General features: G+C 42.3%; 1 protein-coding gene across 1 annotated transcript in view; it reads left to right on the top strand.

The window, feature by feature from the left end:
• LOC110526153 (protein kinase C-binding protein NELL1) overlaps positions 1 to 24,099 on the top strand; it is a 404,819-nt gene that overhangs the window by 29,343 nt on the left and 351,377 nt on the right. Inside the window, exon 4 of the mRNA XM_021606800.2 lies at positions 14,134 to 14,304. Within this exon, the coding sequence (XP_021462475.2) occupies positions 14,134 to 14,304 (171 nt within the window). The remainder of the gene's footprint in view (positions 1 to 14,133; positions 14,305 to 24,099) is intronic.

Genomic DNA, 24,099 nt, shown 5'->3' on the forward strand with positions numbered 1-24,099 from the left:
GACGCATGGTCCTAGGGCTTAGGTCCTCCTCCGAGAGAAAGAGAGAATTAGAGAGAGCATACTTAAATTCACACAGGACACCAGATATTCTTAGTCAGTGTCACTGTGAAAGAAAATGTTCAGTTATAGGTATAATAATAATAAACAGATATATATATAGAGAGTACAGGGAACATAAGGTTGAATATATTATTATGACCTGCTAGATCTACTGTCTCTTTTAAATTGACATTTCAGCTAGATCTACTGTCTCTATTATATTACAACAGACCAGCTGTATCTACTGTCTCCATTTCACTTTGTCCATTGATGTGGTCCTGCCCTCTCCTCAACAGCCTCAAATAGGCTATTTCATGTGGGTTGGGGTGGGGCGGCAGACACACGCATCTCACATTTCATGACATTACATGTTTATATATTGCTTCTAAAATTACAAATAATATTTTATATTATTAATTTCAAACAAGGGCATTAGCATGATAAGAGCTTACCAGTCCAAAACGATGTCCTCTAACGTTCAAAAAATATTCATCCACAATCGCTAAAGGAATCGTCCTACAACAATCTCTGTCTCACCTTCCCAATCAATTTATTCTAAAATTGTGTGTACATCTGTATATCTAGACTTAGATTTAGCTTTCCTTGACTTAGTCGCCAAACTGATTGATATATAAACAGCTGAATCTGCGCGTTAACCAAACAATGCAGTGCGTAATATGTGTTTCTCCTTCCGGTATGAAACTTCAATAGCGAAATACTCACTTTACGCTGGATCTTACAACATGGGTTGGTCTTGCAACACATAAACATGGCGTATTGCCGTTTACCTCAGCTCATTGGCTATCTACCCAGCTAGATTTCAAGACGATCAGTGGTCATTGGGTTAAAAGACAGTCAATCAACGAAATAGCGGGCAAATCATTGGTGCACAAATGTCATGACTTGTCGTCTTCAAATCGGTTTCTTTCAGTCAATACGTCCCGCGAAATGGCCCATCACGTTTGATTGTGTTATAAACAAACCCGTTGATTGCAGTGAAACCAAACATGACTGGAAAAGTCACGTTCTGTGTGGGTTATTTACCTGGAATGTGTCGTCGAAAATGGAATGAGACGGAATTCATGACACAAGCGGTTCACAGAATGTTTCGTGTTAGGCTATAAAAACTGATTTTATCAAACAAAAGATCATTCATTGTGTAACAATGAGCATTGGAATTGCAAGCAGATGAAGATCGTCAAAGGTAAACAATTTATTTTAATGCAGTTTGTGATTATGTTACGCCTGTGCTGGTTTAAATTGTTGTTTTTTATGGGGCTCTATGCTCAGATAATCGCATCGTATTCTTTCGCAGTAAATCCTTTTTTAAACCTGACAACGCAGTTGGATTAGCAAGATTCTAGGCTTTCGATACATGTGAAACACTTGTATTTTCATGAATGTTTAATATGACTATTTATGTAGCGATCACCGTATGTTGTGGAATTTCAGCCCGCTAGCGGGTCCCGTGCGCAGAGGGGGTAAAAAGGCTGATGTTTTGAAGTTATTCAGGGGATGTAACGCACACAAAAGCCCAGGCTCAGACAAAATAAGTGGACATGTGTTAAAGCTGTAAGAACCGACACTGGAGATGAGAAGCAGGTATGGAGAGTTGAACAATTCATTTAGCACAGACATGGAACAGGACAGGAATAGGGCAGCACCGGGTAACAATGACATACGAACGTTAATGCAGAAGCTGGGGACAGAGTGTTGGAACAGACAGATAAAGGTGAGGTAATAACACGGGTGATTGAGTCCAGGTGAGTGTAATGATTCGCTGATGCATGTGACGAGGGAAGCAGGTGTGCGTAATGATGGTGGCAGGAGTGCGTAATGCAGGGCAGCCTGGTGCCCTCGACCGCCAGGGTGGGAGAGCAGGAATAGGTGTGCCAGTATCCCCCCCTCTAGGGGCACCACACGGCTTCCCACCTGGACGGGCCTGATGGGCTGGCCAAGGCATGGGCGCTGGATCAGCCGGCTGGTGCGCAGAAGCCAGACGAACCGTCAGAGGCGTAGGAGCCTGACGATCTGGTTGAGGTGTGCCAGCCTATCCCACTGGAATGTGGGAGCCTGGTGAGCTGGCTGAGGCGTAGACGCCTGGCGAGCCGGCTTTGGTGTAAAACCCTGGTCAAAACCCTGAGGCCTACGTGGGATGAGCGCTTCCCAAAGCCAAACAGGGCAAGAAAACCTCTCGAACCAGCTAGGGCGTGGAAGCTCGACGAGCTGGCTTAGGCACCCATGGTTTCATCAGCCCAGCAGAGGAGTTGATGATGTCATTCATCATTTTTGATGATATCACTCTCCTCAACATGGTACTTCCTGAGCCATCGGTCACAGCGGCTCAAAGTTGGTCCCCACATGTCAGAGATACACACCACCAACACAGGCTCTCCTCAGGGATGTGTTTTGTCTCCACTCCTGTACATCTTGCACTCTAATAGTTGTACTAGTTCCCATCCAGACACCTCGTTAAGTTCGCTGATGACACTGTCTTGATCAGCCTGTTGTATGATGACAAGGAAAACCATGGCCCGGTCCTAAATGACTTTGTAGAGTGATGTGATGATTCACACTTGGTCCTCAATATCAACAAGACCAAAGAGATGTGCATAAACTTCAGGACGCGTACAGCACCTACCTCTGCAACATCTATCAGAGGTCAGAACATAGAGATTGTAGGGGAATACAAATATCTGGGTGTCCTCTTGGACAATAAGCTTCAGTGGAGTAAATGTACAAACCTGATCTACAAAAAGAGTCAACAGCGATTGTACTTTCTCGAAAAGTTGTGATCTTTTAATGTTAACTATACTGACTCGGTTTTGCAAATCTTTCATTTAGAGTATTTTAACTTTTAGTTTTTTGTTGTTGTTGTTGTTGGTTTGTCAATGCCAATGTCAGCCAGGGAAATATGCTGAGAAGGATTATCACTACAGCAAGCAAGGTACTTGGAGTCAAACAGACAGGCTTGGATGAGATCTTTAAGGTCAGGGCCCTCCGCAAGGCTCACAAGCCACCCCCTGTATCCTGACTTTGAACTACTCCCCTCTGGGCACAGGTATCGGAAAAACAGAACTAGACAATAATTTGTGCCAGGTGTGATAAGTTAAGTACATGTGCTCTTGGATAGCACAACATTTTTGCTCCAGGGACTGAGACGTTTCTCACCATTGAACTGCCCAATACAACGGCCGGAGAAAGGGATGGAGAAGTCCGCCCAATTCCACCACTCACACATTTCATGGAACCTTTCACAGGCCCGCGAGAAGCAGGATAGTGTACGCCCGCAGCTCCCGGTAGTAGGTCCAGACCTGCCACAGCAGGAAGAGCCCCGTCAGATCCAGCGAAAGGGAAAGGAGACGAACTCGACGACGAGGCAGCTGTTGGAGTCAGCACAGATGGAGTCAGCACAGCTGTCACAGATACAGGCAGACCCAGCAATGAAGGCAGAGGTAGATCAGGCACCAGGGCGGCGAAGCTATTCTTCATCTTGATCTGCTCCAGACCTCTCGCAGACACTCTAATCCATTTAGCAGCATGCCGCTGCCTTCGGTTTGCACAACTTGTGACACGGGACCAGCACTATTGGAACAAAACCTCTTGATGTTCTCCATCTACTCCACCACAAGATGGAGGAGGAGAAGCAGATGGAGACGACTTCCTTGGCAGGAAAGTTTCTTGGCACAGGCCATTCGGATAGGGACAGACGACAAGCTTGAGCAGCGTCCAGTAACAGGAGTTGAGAACGAGACAGTTCCAATTTCCAGTTTTTACAATAAGTTCAGGCAGAATTGAAATTGGCTTGCTGAGGATAGCCACTTCATTCCTGTGCATAGTAGGAGGGTGCGCGCCTCAGTGCACATAGAAATAGGCTACGTGGCCTGCGCTCCACGCTTTGGAGTCAGAACATTGAATAAGAGAGGATTTTTTTTATGTATGCATGAGTTGAAATATCATTAATAATCATTAAGTCTGAGTAAGAAGAATGTAGGAATGTAGCAATAAATATAGAAATTGCCTTTTACATTGTAGAACCAGTTTATTGGTTCCAATTGGGTAATTGTATGGTCCTGGGGGCCAAGTGCTTATAAAATGCAGACCTACCTGTTTGAGCTCCTGTTAGACTGATTCAATGTGGTTTCTCAAGGGGAGGCTGTACAGTCTTGCCCTCGACCTGTAATGTCTGCTTCCAACTCACACTCTCAAACACGTAGATCCCCTGAATGCATCTCAAGTTCCAACCCACTTTCCAGCTCACACTCTCAAACACATACTGTAGATCCCCTGAACACAGCTCACTCTCCAGATCCCAATCACCTGAATTCTGATCACCTGCTCACACACCTGTATGTCATTATCACACCTATTTAGTTCAGTTCTTTGTACCCCATCATTGTGAGGTATTGTTTGTTTTGTGACACACTTCTAGTCGGAGTGCTGGTTTCCCCGCAATTGAATCCGCCTGTGTATGATAGTTTTTGCCTGCCTCACTAATGACGCCTTCTGCCTATTCCCTGCCTGTACTTTAGCCTATCGGATTTCCTGCTATCAACCTATTGCCTGATCTCCCAGACGACATTACTAGCCTTTACCCTGCCTGTACTGTTGCCTTTTTGAACCTCCATGTATGAACATCTGCCTGCCCCTGGACCCAGCTACCTGCTTCCTCCTGTGGTCCTTTACAATAAACACCTGATGTGTCCTGCGCTTCAAACCAGCTCTCTGTCACCCATCCTTTTATATACACTACACGTGTCCATTCAGATGGGACAGGTTAAGCCTGATACAAAGGCTATATGTTTTGGGCTATTGCCTGTGAATATTTGGTAAATCTACTAGTATATTTTCAATGATATGGAGCTTTCATCATTGGATCACAAAGACCTGTATAGAAATCTACACGGAGTACATCAACCTTCCTTGCCTTATGATGTACAGTTGCCTTACAACTGCTGCAAGGTTCATATGATACAATGATATTGAACAAAAATATAAATGCAAGATGCAGCCATTTCAATTATTTTACTGAGTTACAGTTTATAAACTCAGGTCCCAGACAGGTCCCAGACATGCTCAATGGAATTTTAGATCAGGGCTCTTCACTGACCATGGCAGAACACTGACATTCCTGTCTGGCAGGAAATCACGCACAGAACGAACAGTATGGCTGGTGGCATTGTCATGCTGGTGGGTCATGTCAGGATGAGCCTGCAGGTTGGGTACCACATGAGGGAGAAGGATGTCTTCCCTGTATCCCACAGAGTTGAGATTGCCTGCAATGACAACAAGCTCAGTCTGATGATGCTGTGACACACCGCCCCAGACCATGACAGACCTCCACCTCCAAATCGATCCCGCTCCAGAGTACAGACTTCGGTGTAACGCTTATTCCTTCAACGATAAACGCAAATCCGACCATCACCCCTGGTGAGACAAAATCGCGACTCATCAGTAAAGAGCACTTTTTGCCAGTCCTGTCTGGTCCAGTGACGGTGGGTTTGTGCCCATAGGCAACGTTGTTGCGGGTGATGTCTGGAGAGGACCTGCCTTACAACAGGCCTACAAGCCCTCAGTCCATCCTCTCTCAGCCTGAGCACTGATGAAGGGATTGTGCAATCCTGGTGTAACTCGGGCAGTTGTTGTTGCCATCCTTTACCTGTCCCGCAGGTGTGATGTTCGGATGTACCGATCCTGTGCAGGTGTTGTTTCACGTGGTCTGCCACTGCTAGGACAATCGGCTGTCCGTCCTGTCTCCATGTAGCGCTGTCTTAGGCGTCTCACAGTACGGACATTGCAATTTATTGCCCTGGCCACATCTGCAGTCCTCATGCCTCTTTGCAGCATTCCTAAGGCACATTCACGCAGATGAGCAGGGACCCTGGGCATCTTCCTTTTGGTGTTTTTTAGAGTCAGTAGAAAGGCCTCTTTAGTGTCCTAAGTTTTCATAACTGTGATGCAGTGCCTTAGACCACTGTGCAACTTGGGAGACTTCTCCAGCGCGCTGTTAATAAGCGCTGTCCTCCGCACGTGGAATCAATCATTCTGTTCTTGACGCCAAATTGTTGTGGAAAAATTCTCATACACGGACACTCAGTCAATCTCAAATGAATCATTGTTTATTAACAGCGCGCTGGAGAAGTTCCAACCAACTCAATGCACTATAGTACACATGTCAATCAGGAGCTCTCCTCGGGCAGTCCCAACAGTTGTCTTTTATACAGCTATACATAGACAAGTTATATTTGCATGATTTAGCATAATTAATGAATCAATACCGTTTTGTTTCAGTCATGTTACTGACCAATACTGTTTCATAACGTGACAGACCAACACCTCACGAGGCGTTTCCTCTCTAAACTGAGATATCTTTTGTTTGTTCTTAAAACAACATTTGGGGGTACTGCCAAATTGCATCTACTGATAGGTGTGATTTTTACAGTCAGCCACTTGCATGAACACAGAAATTGGTTTATAGAACCTCTTGATACTAGCCATCCCGGATCCGGGATCGTAAATACAGCCTCAAGCTCATTACCATAACGCAACGTTAACTATTCATGGAAATCGCAAATGAAATGAAATAAATATGCTAGCTCTCAAGCTTAGCCTTTTGTTAACAACACTGTCATCTCAGATTTTCAAAATTGATAGCTATTGATAGCTAGCGTAGCATTTAGCGTAGCATTCAGCGGGCAACATTTTCACAAAAACACGAAAAGCATTCAAATAAAATAATTTACCTTTGAAGAACTTCGGATGTTTTCAATGAGGAGACTCTCAGTTAGATAGCAAATGTTCAGTTTTTCCAAAAAGATTCTTTGTGTAGGAGAAATCGCTTCGCTTTGTTCATCGCGTTTGGCAAACAAAAAAAAACGAAAATTCACTCATCAAAGCGCCAAACTTTTTTCCAAATTAACTCCATAATATCGACTGAAACATGGCAAACGTTGTTTGGAATCAATCCTCAAGGTGTTTTTCACATATCTCTTCGATGATATATCGTTTGTGGAAGTCTGCTTTCTCCTCTGAATCCACATGGAAGAATACTTGCACCTGGAGATTACGCACCAATTTCGACGCAGGACACCAGGCGGACACCAGGCGGACACCTGGTAAATGTGGTCTCTTATGGTCAATCTTCCAATGATATGCCTACAAATACGTCACAATGCTGCAAACACCTTGGGGAAACGACAGAAAGTGTAGGCTCATTCCTTGCGCAGTCACAGCCATATAAGGAGACAATGGAAAACAGCGCCTCAAAAATGTTGCTCACTTCCTGTTTGAAGTTTCATCTTGGTTTCGCCTGTAGCATCAGTTCTGTGGCACTCACAGATAATATCTTTGCAGTTTTGGAAACGTCAGAGTGTTTTCTTTCCAAAGCTGTCAATTATATGCATAGTCAAGCATCTTTTCGTGACAAAATATCTTGTTTAAAACGGGAACGTTTTTCATCCAAAAATGAAATACTGCCCCTAGAGTTTCAACAGGATAACTAATAGAACAGTATAGAAATAGCACAAACATTAAAATTCCCATTACACAGCTTTGCACACTCTCTGCATTTTCCTAACCTGCTTCATAAGTTAGTCACCTGAAATGTATTACAATTAACAGGTGTGCCTTGTTAAAAGTTAATTTGTTTGAGACAATCAGTTGTGTTGTGACAACGTAGGGGTGATATGCATAAAATAAAATAACCCTATTTAGTAAAAGACCAAGTCCATATTATGGCAAGAAGAGAAAAGAAAGTCCATCATTACATTATTAAGACATGAAGGTCAGTCAATACGGACAATTTCAATAACTTTGAAAGTTTCTTCAAGTGCAGTTGCTAAAACCATCAAGTGCTATGATGAAACTGGCTCTCATGAGGACCGCCACAGGAAAGGAAGACCAGAGGTACCTCTGCTGCAGAGGATAAATTAGAGTTAACTGCACCTCAGATTGTTGTCCAAATAAATGCTTCACAGAGTTCAAGTAACAGACACATCTGCAAAGAAACCACTACTAAAGGACACCAATAATAAGAAGAGACTTGCTTGTGCCAAGAAACACTAGCAATGTACATTTGACCAGTGGAAATCTGTCCTTTGGTGTGATGAGTCCAAATTTGAGATTTTTGGTTCTAACCGTCATGTCTTTGTGAGACGCAGAGTAGGTGAACGGATGATCTCTGCATGTGTGGTTCCCACCGTGAAGCATTGAGGAGGAGGTGTGATGGTGTGGGGATGCTTTTCCGATTACACTGTCTGTCATTTATTTCGAATTCAAGGCCACTTAACTAGCTTGGATACCACAGCATTCTGCAGCAATACGCCATCCCATCTGGTTTGGACTTAGTGGGACTATCATCGTTTTTCAACAGGACAATGACCCAAAACATACCTCCAGGCTGGGTAAGGGCTATTTGACCAAGAAGGAGAGTGATGGAGTGCTGCATCAGATGAACTGGCCTCTTATAAGCTTTCGGGTTAGAGTCCTGCTCCTTTGAAAGCGGCAGCAGATGTTGCATGTAATCCATGGCTTCTGTTTGGGGTATATACAGTGTATATATATATATATATATATATATATATATATATATATATATATATATATATATTGTATCTTTATCTTGAATTACTGGCCCATATTCAGACAATCCCGCTGATTGAATCAGAAACCCTGTCTTTGATGTCTGTAAATGCAGAATAATAACACTCCCCAGTAATGCTAGTTCATTTGCTCTGACTTAATTGTTTAAGGGTAACACAATTTCTCGCACAGGAGGGAGCAATGGTTGCTATGGAAACAGTAACAGGGGTCATTCATTCGATGGTGATGATGGGTTTTGAAGTTTATCTCCTCCATCTCCTCTTAGGAGCATACCTTTAATGGTATATAATGTATGGGCTTTTAAGATTAACATGTAGTGAAATTAAATACAAATTAGCACCTCACAGTAAAGGCTATAGTTATATACTGTTGAAAAAGCTTATTCACGAGAAACGTCCTACACTGTATGTCAGCTATTGTGTTTAAATAAATATACTCATTTTGTGCAATGTATCTCCCAACGGGTACAATCTTTTTAAATAATGTCATTGTGACATATTTTATACTCTCTCTTGGACAGACTACCTAACATAACTGGTATCATAATGGTATCGTACGGCCCTACATGAAGAATGAGGACGGACTGATTGGATCCAGACATTGCAACAGATTTCACCAATATTCAAAAATATGAATTTATAAGATTGATTCAATATTTTGAACTTAAAATAAAATGTATTGATTTGTTCACGTTTCTCACAAGATATGAAAATAATGCACTGGTGATTCATATTTCCTGCAACTTTCTAAAGAAGCAACGAAATGGGATGCCTCTTTCTGTGGGTGGCGCACAATGTCTATCACTGTAGCCAGTTAGCGATGTTGATGATAACGGTGTGATAATAGTTCTACCAATGTTTTACGGCCTCTGCATTATAATACACCATGACTGATCCTATATCTCTCAGCCTCTCTAGCCTCTCTCTATACCTGGCATCCACCAAATGCTGCACTTTGTCCCCCCCACACAATTACAGCACTTAACCTTCACATTTCTTCCACATTCACCGTAATCATGTGCACCTCCACACTTGGCACATATTTTCTTTCCTTTACACTGAGCAGCTATGTCCATTATTTGGCATTTAAAACACTGCTGTGCATATGGGACTAATTATCTAACATTGAAACTAAGGAATCCTATCTGTGCTTTTCCCGGCAAGACTTTCTCAAACTTCAGCATCACTGATAAGCTTTCACTTCTTTGACCCTCTTTCCTACTGATCAACCTTTTGGCCTCAATCATTCTGCCTCCCTTCACATTTTCTTTGATATCATCCTTGGAGATAGATATTGGGACCCCAGTGATGACTCCCCTCAATCTACCATAAGCACCAGGGACATGGCTTTTAATCTTCTTCCCTTTAAGCTTTTCCATTTTCAGAACCTTCTCTTGCTGAGCCTGGCTACCACACAATATTAACAATATACCATTTCCAATGAACCGAGCTCATTTCACTTCACCTACCTCTTTCTTTACAGCATTATTTAGTCGGATAGGATGTAAGTGAGGCCCTGTGGTCTCATCAAACACTATCACCACTTTCCACTCCAACACATCATTACTCTTGCTTCCTACCTTGGCCCTCTTTATGCTTTCTTTACTAGATGCTCTACTGCTTTCTGTATCATGATCTCTCTTCTTCCTATGTCTTTCCACTACCAACCACTCCGGTCAATCTGGTCGTTGGGCAGTTTATTAAACTTAATACATTTTCTGCCGCTATTGTTCAAACGAAACGTCCCGCAGCAGCTTTTCTGCATCTAAAAAGTAGGATTAGTTGAAGAAAGTCTGTTGAAATCGGCTCTTTGGCTGATAATCGTGACGTACATTCCATGCGACAATCTGTTCATGCAAAAAATCTAAAATCTAAACGTTTAGAAAGTGTTTTCAGGTTCAAAAAAGTTTGGACACGCATTCATTCAAGAGTTTTTCCATATTTTTGGTACTGTATTTTAGATTCTTTAAAGTAGCCACCCTTTGCCTTGATGACAGATTTGAACACTCTTGGCATTCTCTCAACCAGCTTCACCTGGAATGCTTTACCAACAGTCTTGAAGGAGTTCTCACATATGTTGAGCACTTGTTGGCTGTTTTTCCTTTACTCTGCGGTCCAACTCATCCCAAACCATCTCAATTGGGTTGAGGTCGAGTGATTGCGGAGGCCAGATCATCTGATGCAGCACTCCATCACTCTCCTTCTAGGTCAAAAATCCCCTACATAGCCTGGAGGTGTGTTGGGTGATTGTCTTCTTGAAAAACAAATGATAGTCCCACTAAGCTCAATCCAGATGGATTGGTGTATCGCTGCAGAATGCTGTGGTAGCCATGCTGGTTATTAAGAGTGCCTTGAATTCTAAATAAATCACTGACAGTGTCACCAGCAAAGCACCATCACACCTCCTCCTCCATGCTTCACGGTGGGATTACCACATGCGGAGATCATCCGTTCACCTACTCTGCTTCTCACAATGACATGGCAGTTGGAACCAAAAATCTCAAATTCGGACTCATCAGACCAAAGGACAGATTTCCACTGGTCTAATATCCATTGCTCGTGTTTCTTGGTCCAAGCAAGTCTCTTCTTCTTATTGGTGTCCTTTAGTGGTGGGTTCTTTGCAGAAATTTGACCATGAAGGCCTGATTCACACAGTCTCCTCTGAACAGTTAATGTTGAGATGTGTCTATTAGTTGAACTCTGTGAAGCATTTATTTGGGCTGCAAACGGAGGTGCAGTTAACTCTAACTAACTTATCCTCTGCAGCAGAGGTAACTCTGGGTCTTCCTTTCCTGTATCGGTCCACATGAGAGACAGTTTCATCATAGCACTTGATGGTTTTTGCCACTGCACTTGAAGAAACTTTAAAAGTTCTTGACATTTTCTGGATTGACTGACCTTTGTTTTACCAAATTGGTAAATCTTCTGTATACCACCCCTACCTTGTCACAACACAACTGAAAGGGTCAAATGCATTAAGAAGGAAAGAAATTCCACAAATTAACTTTTAACAAGGCACACCTGTTAATTTAACCTCATGATGCTGGTTGAGAGAATGCCAAGAGTGTGCAAAGCTGCAGAAGTTTTGCTAATGTCTGGGTTGCAACCAGATAACCAAAAGATGATATCTTTCCCAAGATGTCTTGATAGCAAAAAATGCATCTATACCTCGTTGTAATGTAATGGACCAGTTGGTTGTAATCTGGTTGTATGACGTCTTGTCAGACAGAAAACCAGTTTAGGGAATGAAGGATACCTAGTCAGTTGTACAACTGAATGCATTCAACTGAAATGTGTCTTCCACATTTAACCCAAGCCCTCTGAATAAGAGAGGTGCGGGGGGGGGCTGCCATAATCGGCATCCACGTCTTCGGCGCCCCGAGAACAGTGGGTTAACTGTCTCGCTCAGGGGCAGGATGACAGATTTTTACCTTGTCAGTTTGGGGATTCAATCCAGCAACCTTTCGGTTACTGGCACAATGCTCTAACCTCTAGACCACCTGCCACCCCTTTTACCAGACATAATTAAGACATCACATGCCAAATGTTGCCCGCTGGCCCTGTGAATGAATGAACCTGGATTAGGCAGGTTCTGGTTCTGATTAATCCCTTCATGAATAGATGCCTGCCACGAATGAAAATGCAGGCAGATTTGGATGCATGTGAATGGTTGTTGTATTGCCCAGCAATGAGGTTGGTGATCTCTTAGAGGTGGCAGTTGCCTGGGTACAGAGTACATGTGTTGATTTAATGTTGGCTCTTAAACGTTGAGGTCTGTCTGTTTCTCTGGAACAGCTCCCGAACATTAAAGTGGGAACAGGATCATCACATGACTTGTGTTCTGTCACACGGCTTACGTCCCAAATGGCACCCTCTTTCCTATTTAGTGCACTTCCTGTGGGCCCTGGCCAAAAGTAGTGTGTTAAATAGGGAATAGGGTTCCATTTAGGATGCAGGCACACGCTCTGAGGGTTTACAACTTAATTAATTCACGTCATATTTGAGTTAATCTCCCTTCGTTTGATCAACGGCCCATTGAATCCACGGCCATATACATTATTATTCTGTGTGTCGCATGCCAGTACTGTTTGGGATAGCTATCACGTGCTGCTCTCAGTTTTTCGGCAAACTGAGAATTGGGAGAGGGATAAATCCAGCTTCCCAGAATGGAGCCTCACTTGGCATTCTACATAGCGAGTTGGTTGTATCCTCGCTGGGCATAAATATGGATGGGGCCTGGCTGGGCTGAAGTGTGTGTGCGAGTTGGAACCCTGTGTGTGTATGTGTGCGTGTGTGTGTACATATGTGCACTTGCGTGTGTGGTGGAATCTGGAGATTAGAAACGGGAAAATGGTGGTTGTTTCAAGGGGCCAGTGTGCAGAAGTTTTTGAGGAAACAGAAATGTCACGCCTGGCTGGCTACGGTTCCCTGGGTGCAGGCTGTGGCCTCCTGGCTCTTAATTTAGCGCGGCTGATCAGAGCCTGAGTGCAGGGGGTAAGGAGATGTTTGGGCCTGGGTCATTACGCCCAATTGAAGGTTTATGCTGCCGCTCCTCCCTGTGTGTGCAATGCTGGACAGGTTTAGAGACAGACGGCTTTAGAGACACACTCCCACACTCCTCCTCTCATTCTCCTCTGGGTGCTGACTCTCTCGTCTGCTTTGCCTTTGCACCACTCTTGCTGTCCTTTTAAATGTTTTTCTTCTAATTTTCTTGTTCTTCAGACAGACAGCAGACTCTTCTTGTCAGTTCTCTTCAGACCATTTGTTTTCTTTGGTTCTGTTCTCGTTGGTTCTCTTCTCTCTTGTTTTTTTCTCTACTTTCCTCTTCTCCTGTCAGCCTAACCTTGCATGTCTTTTTAGATTATTATTTCGCCATACGCGTTATTATCTGGCTTGTTTTCCTCTTGATGTTTGTATTAAATACTTTTTTCACTTGTTTTAAATCAGTCATTATGATAACAGACAGCTCCAAGTTGCCCATTACCCTATTGCCTTCACAAAAATATTGCATACAGTTGAATGTACATTACAGGTCAAAATAACATATAGAACATCTACTCATTCAAGTATTTTCTTTATTTTGACTATATTATACATTGTAGAATAATAGTGAAGACATCAAAACTATGAAATGAGTGTGCAAAGCTGTCATCAAGGCAAAGGGTAGCTATTTGAAGAATCTCAAATATAAAATATATTTTTAAAATATATTTTTAATTGTTTAACACTTTTTTGGTTACTACATGATTCCATATGTGTTATTTCATAGTTATTTCATAGTCAACGTACACAATAAAGAAAAACCCTTTAATGAGAAGGTGTTTTAAAACTTTTGACGGGTAGGGTATGCATGTTGAATATTAACACACCACATTCCCTCATTGCATAACCTCATGACCTCAAGCTAAATCCTTCTCCATATTTCTCAGGGGCTGTAAGCGCTTCAGTGATCTCTGAACTCTGTCTGTAACCTTCGCCCTCTCCTCCGTTGCAGTTACTTTGAGCTGGAGAGCAGTGGGCTGAGGGAGGAGATCCGCTACCACTACCGCTACAAAGGCAAGCCCCGCTCAGAGTCCTTCCCCTACCGACTAGCCGATGGCCAGTGGCACAAGATAGCCCTTTCCATCAGTGCTACACACCTATTGCTGCATGTCGACTGCAACAGGTAAAAGACACACACAGGCGTAAACACATGTATGCGTATGCATGCACACACACCTATTGGTTAACATACAATCTAGCCATCTCCATTAGTGCTACAAGTACACTCCATATTACCTACAAGTACAAGCAGTAATACAGACTGAAAGTCAGGTAATGGAAGCATCAGCTTGAACCAGCTTGAACCTTATATAACTGGCATCACTCATGTCACCTTTAGCCTAAAATGGCGTCTTTGCTGGCAGGATGTTACCAGAGGTGAAACCCCTGATACTGCTGTGAACTAACACTGTAGAAACTCACAGGTGGATGCACAAACACCTACACACGTACACTTATGCACTTGTGCACATGCAGTAGGTCACGCACACACGCACACATATGTATACACACAAGCACCACAGCTTCCACCACACACTCAAGGCAGTTAACCCACTGTTCCCTGGGCGCCGAAGACATGGATGTTGATTGAGGCAGCCCCTCACACCTCTCTGATTCAGAGGGGTCTGGTTAAATGCGGAAGACACATTTCAGTTGAAGGCATTCAGAGTTACAACTGACTAGGTATCCCCCTTTACCTTTCACTCACACACACACACACTCACACACACACACTCACACAGGGGCATGTTGAGAGGCTGTGATATTTCCAGCTGTCTCCCATTGCCACATCCCCTTTGAGCATTCAGCGAGTGTCACAAGTTTCCCCGAGAAGTGACACCACTGATAAGCTCTGTGAGCTCATCAAGGTAAATATTTGTAAACACCTATTGTTGCTCTGGTGACAGGCTGCAGACAGTATGGGGTAAGAGAGGCAAGCTGTAGACTGTAGGGTTCTGTATTTGTGTCACATCTACACATCTACATACTTATGCACATGCACATTGCATGTGCACATGCGTGAGCACACACACACACATCCCCCCCCCCCCCCAAGTTGTCAGATTTAAATATATATATATATATATATATATATATATATATATTTCATTGTTGGACATAAAACACCAGGAAATGAGCTCCAAGTGATTTTAATTGAAAAATAAATATTTTCCAAAGTATTCCCACACATAATAGAGAGGTTTGAAATGTTTTAGTCAAACATTATATCTGTTTGGGCTTTTTGCAATCAATTTGCAGTCTACAATTCATTTTTAATTATGAACTGGGTGCTCCGTGGTATATCACGGGTATGACAAAACATTTATTTTTAAAATGGCGCTGAAGAGGATGGCTGACGTTTTATGGCATCTTACCGTAAGGTGCTACAGATGGTAATGCGTACGGCGCAGTACATCACTGGGGCCAAGCTTCCTGCAATCCAGGACCTATATAAAAGGTGGTGGCAGAGGAAATCCCATAAAATGGTCAGAGACTCCAGTCACACAAGTCATAGACTGTTTTTTCTGCTACTGCACGGTAAGAGGTACCGAAGCGCCAAGTCTAGTAGCAAAAGGCTCCTTAACAGCTTCTACCCCCAAGCCATAAGACTGCTGAACAATTCATCAAATGGCCAACTGACTATTACATTGACCCCCCCCCCCCCCCCCCCCCCATCTCCATTTGTTTTGTACACTACTGCTACTCGCTGTTTATTATCTATGCATAGTCACTTCACCCCTACCTACATGTACAAATTACCTCTAACCTGTATCCCCGCAAACTGACTCAGGATCAGTACCCCCTGTATATGGCCTCATTATTGCTTTGTTGTGTTACTTTTTTATAATTTTTTACTTTAATTTATTTGGTGAATAAAATTAACTGCACTGTTGGTTAAGGGTAAGTAAGTAAGTAAGCATTTCACGGTATGGTCTACAGTTGTTGTATTCGGCGCATGTGACAGATAAAGTTTGATTTGATTCTAATTATATTGGTAACCAGTTCATAATAACAATAAGGCACCTCAGGGGTTTGTGGTATATACACCACGGCTATTGGCTGTATCCAGACACTCCGCGTTGCCCTGAATGCCAAGCGTCACATGTGGAGGAAACCTGGCACCATCCCTACACTGAGGCATGGTGGAGGAAGTATCATGCTGTGAGGATATTCTTCAGCTGCAGGGACTGGGAGACTAGTCAGGATTGAGGGAAAGATGAGCAGAGCAAAGTTTTTTATTTTATTTAACATGTATTTAACTAGGCAAGTCAGTTAAGAACAAATTATTATTTACAATGATGGCCTACTCCGGCCAACGACCCTATGTACACAGCCAAGACAACACAGGAGTGGCTTCAGGACAAGTCTCTGAATGTCCTTGAGTGGCCCAGCCAGAGCCCGGACATGAACCCGAACTAACATCTCTGGAGAGACCTGAAAATAGCTGTGCAGTGACGCTCCCCATCCAACCTGACAGAGATTGAGAAGATCTGCAGGGAAGAATGGGAGAAAATCCCCAAATACAGGTGTGCCAAGATTGTAGCATCATAGCTAAGTAGACTCGAGGATGTAATCGCTACCAAAGGTGCTTCAACAGAGTACTGAGTAAATGGTCTGAGTACTTATTTAAATGTGATATTTAAGTTTTTAAAAACCTGTTTTGCCTTGTTATTATGGGGTGTTGTGTGTAGATTAAATCCATTTTAGAATAAGGCTTTAACGTAACAAAATGTGGAAAAAGTGAAGGGGTCTGAATACTTTCCGAATTCACTGTATTTGCATTTTACGAACACAGTGTACTTTATTTGTGATCTTGTTATTTTTAGTCCCACCATTCAGCTCCACGAAACCCTTCCCATCTATCTCTGAACACCATCCAGTTTTGATTTCTATTTGCCATGTATTTTTAATATGTGCTGTGATGTTTCACAAAATTCTGAACCTTTCTATTTTTATAGTATCAAAAGATTGTAAATTAAAGAAACATGTTTGCTAAGAGTATTATTATATTATTGATTGTAGAGGTCGACCAATTATGATTTTTCAATACCGATTCCGATTATTGGAGGAACAAAAAAAGGCAATACTAATTAATCGGCCTATTTAAAAAATATATATTTGTAATAATGACAATTACAACAATAGTGAATGAACACTTTTATTTTAACTTAATATAATACATCAATAAAATCAATTTAGTCTCAAATAAATAATGAAACATGTTCAATTTGGTTTAAATAATGCAAAAACAAAGTGTTGGAGAAGAAAGTAAAAGTGCAATATTTGCCATGTAAAAAAGCTTATGTTTAAGTTCCTTGCTCAGAACATGAGAACATATGAAAGCTGGTGGTTCCTTTTAACATGAGTCTTCAATATTCCCAGGTAAGAAGTTTTAGGTTGTAGTTATTATAGGACTATTTCTCTCTATACCATTTGTATTTCATATAGCTTTGACTATTGGATGTTCTTATAGGCACTATAGTATTGCCAGCCTAATCTTGGGAGTTGATAGGCTTGAAGTCATTAACAGCGCAATGCTTGAAGCACAGCGAAGAGCTGCTGGCAAATGCAGGAAAGTGCTGTTTGAATGAATGCTGACGAGCCTGCTGCTGCCTACCACCGCTCAGTCAGACTGCTCTATCAAATATCAAATCATAGACTTAATTATAATATAATAACACATAGAAATACGAGCCTTAGGTCATTAATATGGTCAAATCCAGAAACTATCATTTCGGAAACAAAATGTTTATTCTTTCAGTGATATACGGAACCGTTCCGTATTTTATCTAACTGGTGGCATCCCTAAGTGTAAATATTGCTGTTACATTGCACAACCTTCAATGTTATGTCATACTTACAGTGCCTTGCGAAAGTATTCGGCCCCCTTGAACTTTGCGACCTTTTGCCACATTTCAGGCTTCAAACATAAAGATATAAAACTGTATTTTTTTTGTGAAGAATCAACAACAAGTGGGACACAATCATGAAGTGGAACGACATTTATTGGATTTTTCAAACTTTTTTAACAAATCAAAAACTGAAAAATTGGGCGTGCAAAATTATTCAGCCCCCTTAAGTTAATACTTTGTAGCGCCACCTTTTGCTGCGATTACAGCTGTAAGTCGCTTGGGGTATGTCTCTATCAGTTTTGCACATCGAGAGACAGACATTTTTTCCCATTCCTCCTTGCAAAACAGCTCGAGCTCAGTGAGGTTGGATGGAGAGCATTTGTGAACAGCAGTTTTCAGTTCTTTCCACAGATTCTCGATTGGATTCAGGTCTGGACTTTGACTTGGCCATTCTAACACCTGGAAATGTTTATTTTTGAACCATTCCATTGTAGATTTTGCTTTATGTTTTGGATCATTGTCTTGTTGGAAGACAAATCTCCGTCCCAGTCTCAGGTCTTTTGCAGACTCCATCAGGTTTTCTTCCAGAATGGTCCTGTATTTGGCTCCATCCATCTTCCCATCAATTTTAACCATCTTCCCTGTCCCTGCTGAAGAAAAGCAGGCCCAAACCATGATGCTGCCACCACCATGTTTGACAGTGGGGATGGTGTGTTCAGCTGTGTTGCTTTTACGCCAAACATAACGTTTTGCATTGTTGCCAAAAAGTTCAATTTTGGTTTCATCTGACCAGAGCACCTTCTTCCACATGTTTGGTGTGTCTCCCAGGTGGCTTGTGGCAAACTTTAAACAACACTTTTTATGGATATCTTTAAGAAATGTCTTTCTTCTTGCCACTCTTCCATAAAGGCCAGATTTGTGCAATATACGACTGATTGTTGTCCTATGGACAGAGTCTCCCACCTCAGCTGTAGATCTCTGCAGTTCATCCAGAGTGATCATGGGCCTCTTGGCTGCATCTCTGATCAGTCTTCTCCTTGTATGAGCTGAACGTTTAGAGGGATGGCCAGGTCTTGGTAGATTTGCAGTGGTCTGATACTCCTTCCATTTCAATATTATCACTTGCACAGTGCTCCTTGGGATGTTTAAAGCTTGGGAAATATTTTTGTATCCAAATCCAGCTTTAAACTTCTTCACAACAGTATCTCGGACCTGCCTGGTGTGTTCCTTGTTCTTCATGATGCTCTCTGCGCTTTTAACGGACCTCTGAGACTATCACAGTGCAGGTGCATTTATACGGAGACTTGATTACACACAGGTGGATTGTATTTATCATCATTAGTCATTTAGGTCAACATTGGATCATTCAGAGATCCTCACTGAACTTCTGGAGAGAGTTTGCTGCACTGAAAGTAAAGGGGCTGAATAATTTTGCACGCCCAATTTTTCAGTTTTTGATTTGTTAAAAAAGTTTGAAATATCCAATAAATGTCGTTCCACTTCATGATTGTGTCCCACTTGTTGTTGATTCTTCACAAAAAAAATACAGTTTTATATCTTTATGTTTGAAGCCTGAAATGTGGCAATAGGTCGCAAAGTTCAAGGGGGCCGAATACTTTCGCAAGGCACTGTATGTACAGTACTGGCTAATTAATTACAGTCTTTGTTAGGAAGAAATGGTCTTCACACAGTTCGCAACAAGCCAGGATGCCCAACCTGCTGCATATACCCTGACTCTGCTTGCACAGAACGCAAGAGAAGTGATACAATTTCCCAAGTTAAAATAAATTCATGTTAGCAGGCAATATTAACTAAATATGCAGGTTTAAAAATATATACTTCTGTATTGATTTTAAGAAAGGCATTGATGTTTATGGTTAGGTACACATTGGTGCAACGACAGTGCTTTTTTCGCGAATGCACTTGTTAAATCATCACCCGTTTGGCAAAGTAGGCTGTGATTTGATGATAAATTAACAGGCACTGTATTGATTATATGCAACGCAGGACAAGCTAGATAAACTAGTATTATCATGTTAAGATTGATAGTTTTTTATAAGTTTAATGCTAGATAGCAACTTACCTTGGCTCCTTGCTGCACTCCCGTAACAGGTAGTCAGCCTTCCACGCAGTCTCCTCGTGGAGTGCAATGTAATCGGCCATAATCAGTGTCCAAAAATGCAGATTACCGATTGTTATGAAAACTTGAAATCGGCCCTAATTAATCGGCCATTTCGATTAATCGGTTGACCTGTAATTGATTGATTGACTATGACTTTTCAAATCACCCAGAAGTGCTATTTGCAGAGTTAGCCCCATGTAAATGTTGCAATTCTTCAGCCGTTCCTGAACCTCCGACCAAAAACAAGCTACATATGGACAGTGTCTCTTTGCAGCAAAATCTGCAGAGCTGGGAGGGTAGTATCCCCGACATATATAACATTCTATTGGTTGCAAGAATTGTGTATAATTTAAAATGAAAGACTCTGTTTTGAATCCGGTGTTGTTTTGTGCGTCAGTTCATAAACCATGTTCCATGGGATCGGTACATCAAAAAAATGTATTCCCAACTAGTTTGTAATCTGTATGGCACAACTGTCAATTTCTTGGTCCTTAAATGACACTTGTATACGTTTTTATTCATCACAATCTTCTTTAACCAATTTTGGTCTTTAACGCAGGGCCGACAGACAAGTTCCTTGCTTTCTCCCCCTTCCACTTGCCTCTTCCATTTTTGCAGTTATGCTGCAATTAGTTGGTTGTAATTTTGGGTAGAAATGCCCATATATTTTTGTTTGCTGCATATGTGACATAACTCCACCAGTCCTATTTCTGATATAATTTACAAAGATTATAAAAAAATGTAACATTTGATTTCGGAGGCCAGGTCATCTGATGCAGCACTCAATCACTCTCATTTTTGGTAAAACAAATATTGCATATCTTAAATTCTTTCCACAATTAATTAATACTATGTGTAATAATGTAGGCAGTTCATACAAAGGATTGTTACCTTTAAGCAGTCAGTAATTATTTTTAAATTGTGTTTGGCAAGCAATTATTATTTTGGCAAATAATTATTGTGATTTATCCTGTATTGTCCCAAACCTCATTACCCCACAGCAACAGATGTGGGATACATACACACACACACACATTCCCCACCATTCCCCCACAAACAACCATAAGCTCAGATGTTTGTTGGTCACATTGGTCCCCCATTGTGACCATTTCCCAAGCATCTCTGTGCAGTCAGCCCTTTTGATTATTTTTTGACACCAGGGCCATAATGATTTGCCCCCTCTCTGATTGTCCGAGTGTGACCACCTTCCAATGGGTTACTTACTGCAGCTAGTGTTTGCCAGCACTGTCACTTCCTGGGTGGGGGAATTCCCACCGACTAGGTATAAGGTCATCAAGGTTTTCATTAGCAGCTTTGAGAAATTCCTTGTATTACTTTTTCTCTCCCACCCAGGGGCTTTGCTATTGTTAGACCAACCCTGCCAGACAGGCTCAGAATCTTGAGGGGCAGTGCTGCATTAGTGGGTCTCTGACCGCATGTATCTTTCTGTCTTTGCTGTATATTTTAGTTTTTATTTATTTAACCTTTGTTTAACCTTTATTTAAGGCAAGTCAGTTCAGAACAAATTCTTATTTACAATGACGGCCTACCCCGGCCAAACCCAGGTGACGCTGGGCCAATTGTGCACTGCTCTATGGGAATCCCAATAATGGCCGGTTGTGATAGAGCCTGGAATCAAACCAGGGTCTATAGTGACTCCTCTAGCACTGAGATGCAGTGCCTTAGACCGCTGCACCACTCAGGAGCCCAGTATAGGCTACTTGCAGTTCTCCTTGGTGTGTAGGTTGCTCAGGTGGGTGTCTAGGGTATAGGGTTGGGAACTGTTCCATCATGATAGGACAATAAATAAATAAACTATATCCCATATCTGCACAAAATTGAAATATCTCACTGTCACAACTTCTGCTCGCAGATACACATGGGCTCTGGCATTTACAACCATTTTTTATTTTTCACTCACTTAACTCCACACTTTTCCAAACACAGACACCCCATTTTCCATCACAATACACTCGCACATACCCACATACTGTGCCTTCTATGTCCTCTGTTTGGTGTGTTTTGATCTCTACCATGTTAATTCCTACCTCATTTTGGGCTTTTAGTACTTTTGTGTTCCAGTTCCATTTATTTGAAGATGTATTATTTCAAAAATTATCCTTTCTTCTAATGCTATATTTTATCTATTTATAAAAACTATAAATATAAAGTTGAATACTAATTATTTTACAACGTTCCCTGTCTTTAGTGGCTAGGAAAAACTCCCTAGAAAGGCCAGAACCTAGGAAGAAACCTAGAGAGGAACCAGGCTTTTTTTTAGGGTAGTTGAGAACAAGTTCTCATTTGCAACTGTGACCTGGCCAAGATAAAGCAAAGCAGTGTGACCCAAACAACAAATAGGCCATAGTGGTGAAATTATTACAGTATAGCAAATTAAACACTGGGCTGATAGGTGTGCAGAAGATGAGTATGCAAGTAACGATACTGGGGTGCAAAGGAGCAAAATAAATAACAATATGGTGATGAGGTAGTTGGATGGGCTATTTACAGATTGACTATGTACAGGTGCAGTGATCTGTGAGCTGCTCTGACAGCTGGTGCTTAAAGCTAGTGAGGGAGGGAGATATGAGTCTCCAGCTTCAGTAATTTTTGCAGTTCGTTCCAGTCATTGGCAGTAGAGAACTGGAAGGAAAGGCGGTCGAAGGAGGAATTGGCTTTGGGGGTGACCAGTGAAATATACCTGCTGGAGTGTGTGCTGTGGGTGGGTGCTGCTATGGTGACCAGTGAGCTGAGATAAGGCAGGGCTTTACCTAGCAACCAGTTATAGATGACCTGGAGCCAGTGGTTTGGCGATGGATATGAAGCGAGGGCCAGCCAATGAGAGCATACAGGTCGCAGTGGTGGGTAGTGTATGGGACTTTGGTGACAAAACTGATGGCACTGTGATGGACTGCATCCAATTTGCTGAGTAGAGTGTTGGAGGCTATTTTGTAAATTACATCGCCGAAGTCAAGATTTAATTTTTGGATTGGAGATGCTTAATGTTAGTCTGGAAGGAGAGTTTACAGTCTAACCAGACACCTAGGTATTTGTAGTTGGCCACATATTCTAAGTCAGAACCGTCCAGAGTAGTGATGTTGGACGGGTGGGTAGGTGTGGGCAGCGATCATTTGAAGAGCATGCATTTAGTAGTGCTTGCATTTAAGAGCAGTTGGAGGCCATGGAAGGAGAGTTGTATGGCATTGAAGCTCGTCTGGAGGTTAGTTAACACAGTGTCCAAAGAAGGGCCAGAAGTATACAGAATGGTGTCGTCTGCATAGAGGTGGATCAGAGAATCGCCAGCAGCAAGAGCGACATCATTGATGTATACAGAGAAAAGAGACGACCCGAGGACTGAACCCTGTGGCACCCCCATCTGCCAGAGGTCCGGACAACAGGCCCTCCAATTTGACACACTGAACTCTGTCAGATAAGTAGTTGGTGAACCAGGCGAGGCAGTCATTTGAGAAACCAAGGCTGTTGAGTCTGCCGATAAGATTGTGGTGATTGACAGAATCGAAAGCCTTGTTCAGGTCGATGAATACAGCCGCACAGTATTGTCTCTTATCGATCGATGGTGGTTATGATATCGTTTAGGACCTTGAGCGTGGCTGAGGTGCACCCATGACCAGCTAGATACGGTGGGATTTAAAATGGTGGGTGATCTGTTTGTTAACTTGGCTTTCGAAGACCTTAGAAAGGCAAGGTATGATAGATATAGGTCTGTAGCAGTTTGGGTCTAGAGTGTCTCCCCTTTGAAGAGGGGGATGACCGCGGCAGCCCAATCTTTGGGGATCTCAGACGATATGAAAGAGGTTGAACAAGCTAGTAATAGGGGTTGCAACAATTTCGGAGGATAATTTTAGGAAGAGAGGGTCCAGATTGTCTAGCCCTGCTGATTTGTAGGGGTCCAGATTTTGCAGCTCTTTCAGAACACCAGCTA

The sequence above is a fragment of the Oncorhynchus mykiss genome, chromosome 6 (assembly GCF_013265735.2).
Source record: "Oncorhynchus mykiss isolate Arlee chromosome 6, USDA_OmykA_1.1, whole genome shotgun sequence".
NCBI lineage: Eukaryota > Metazoa > Chordata > Actinopteri > Salmoniformes > Salmonidae > Oncorhynchus > Oncorhynchus mykiss.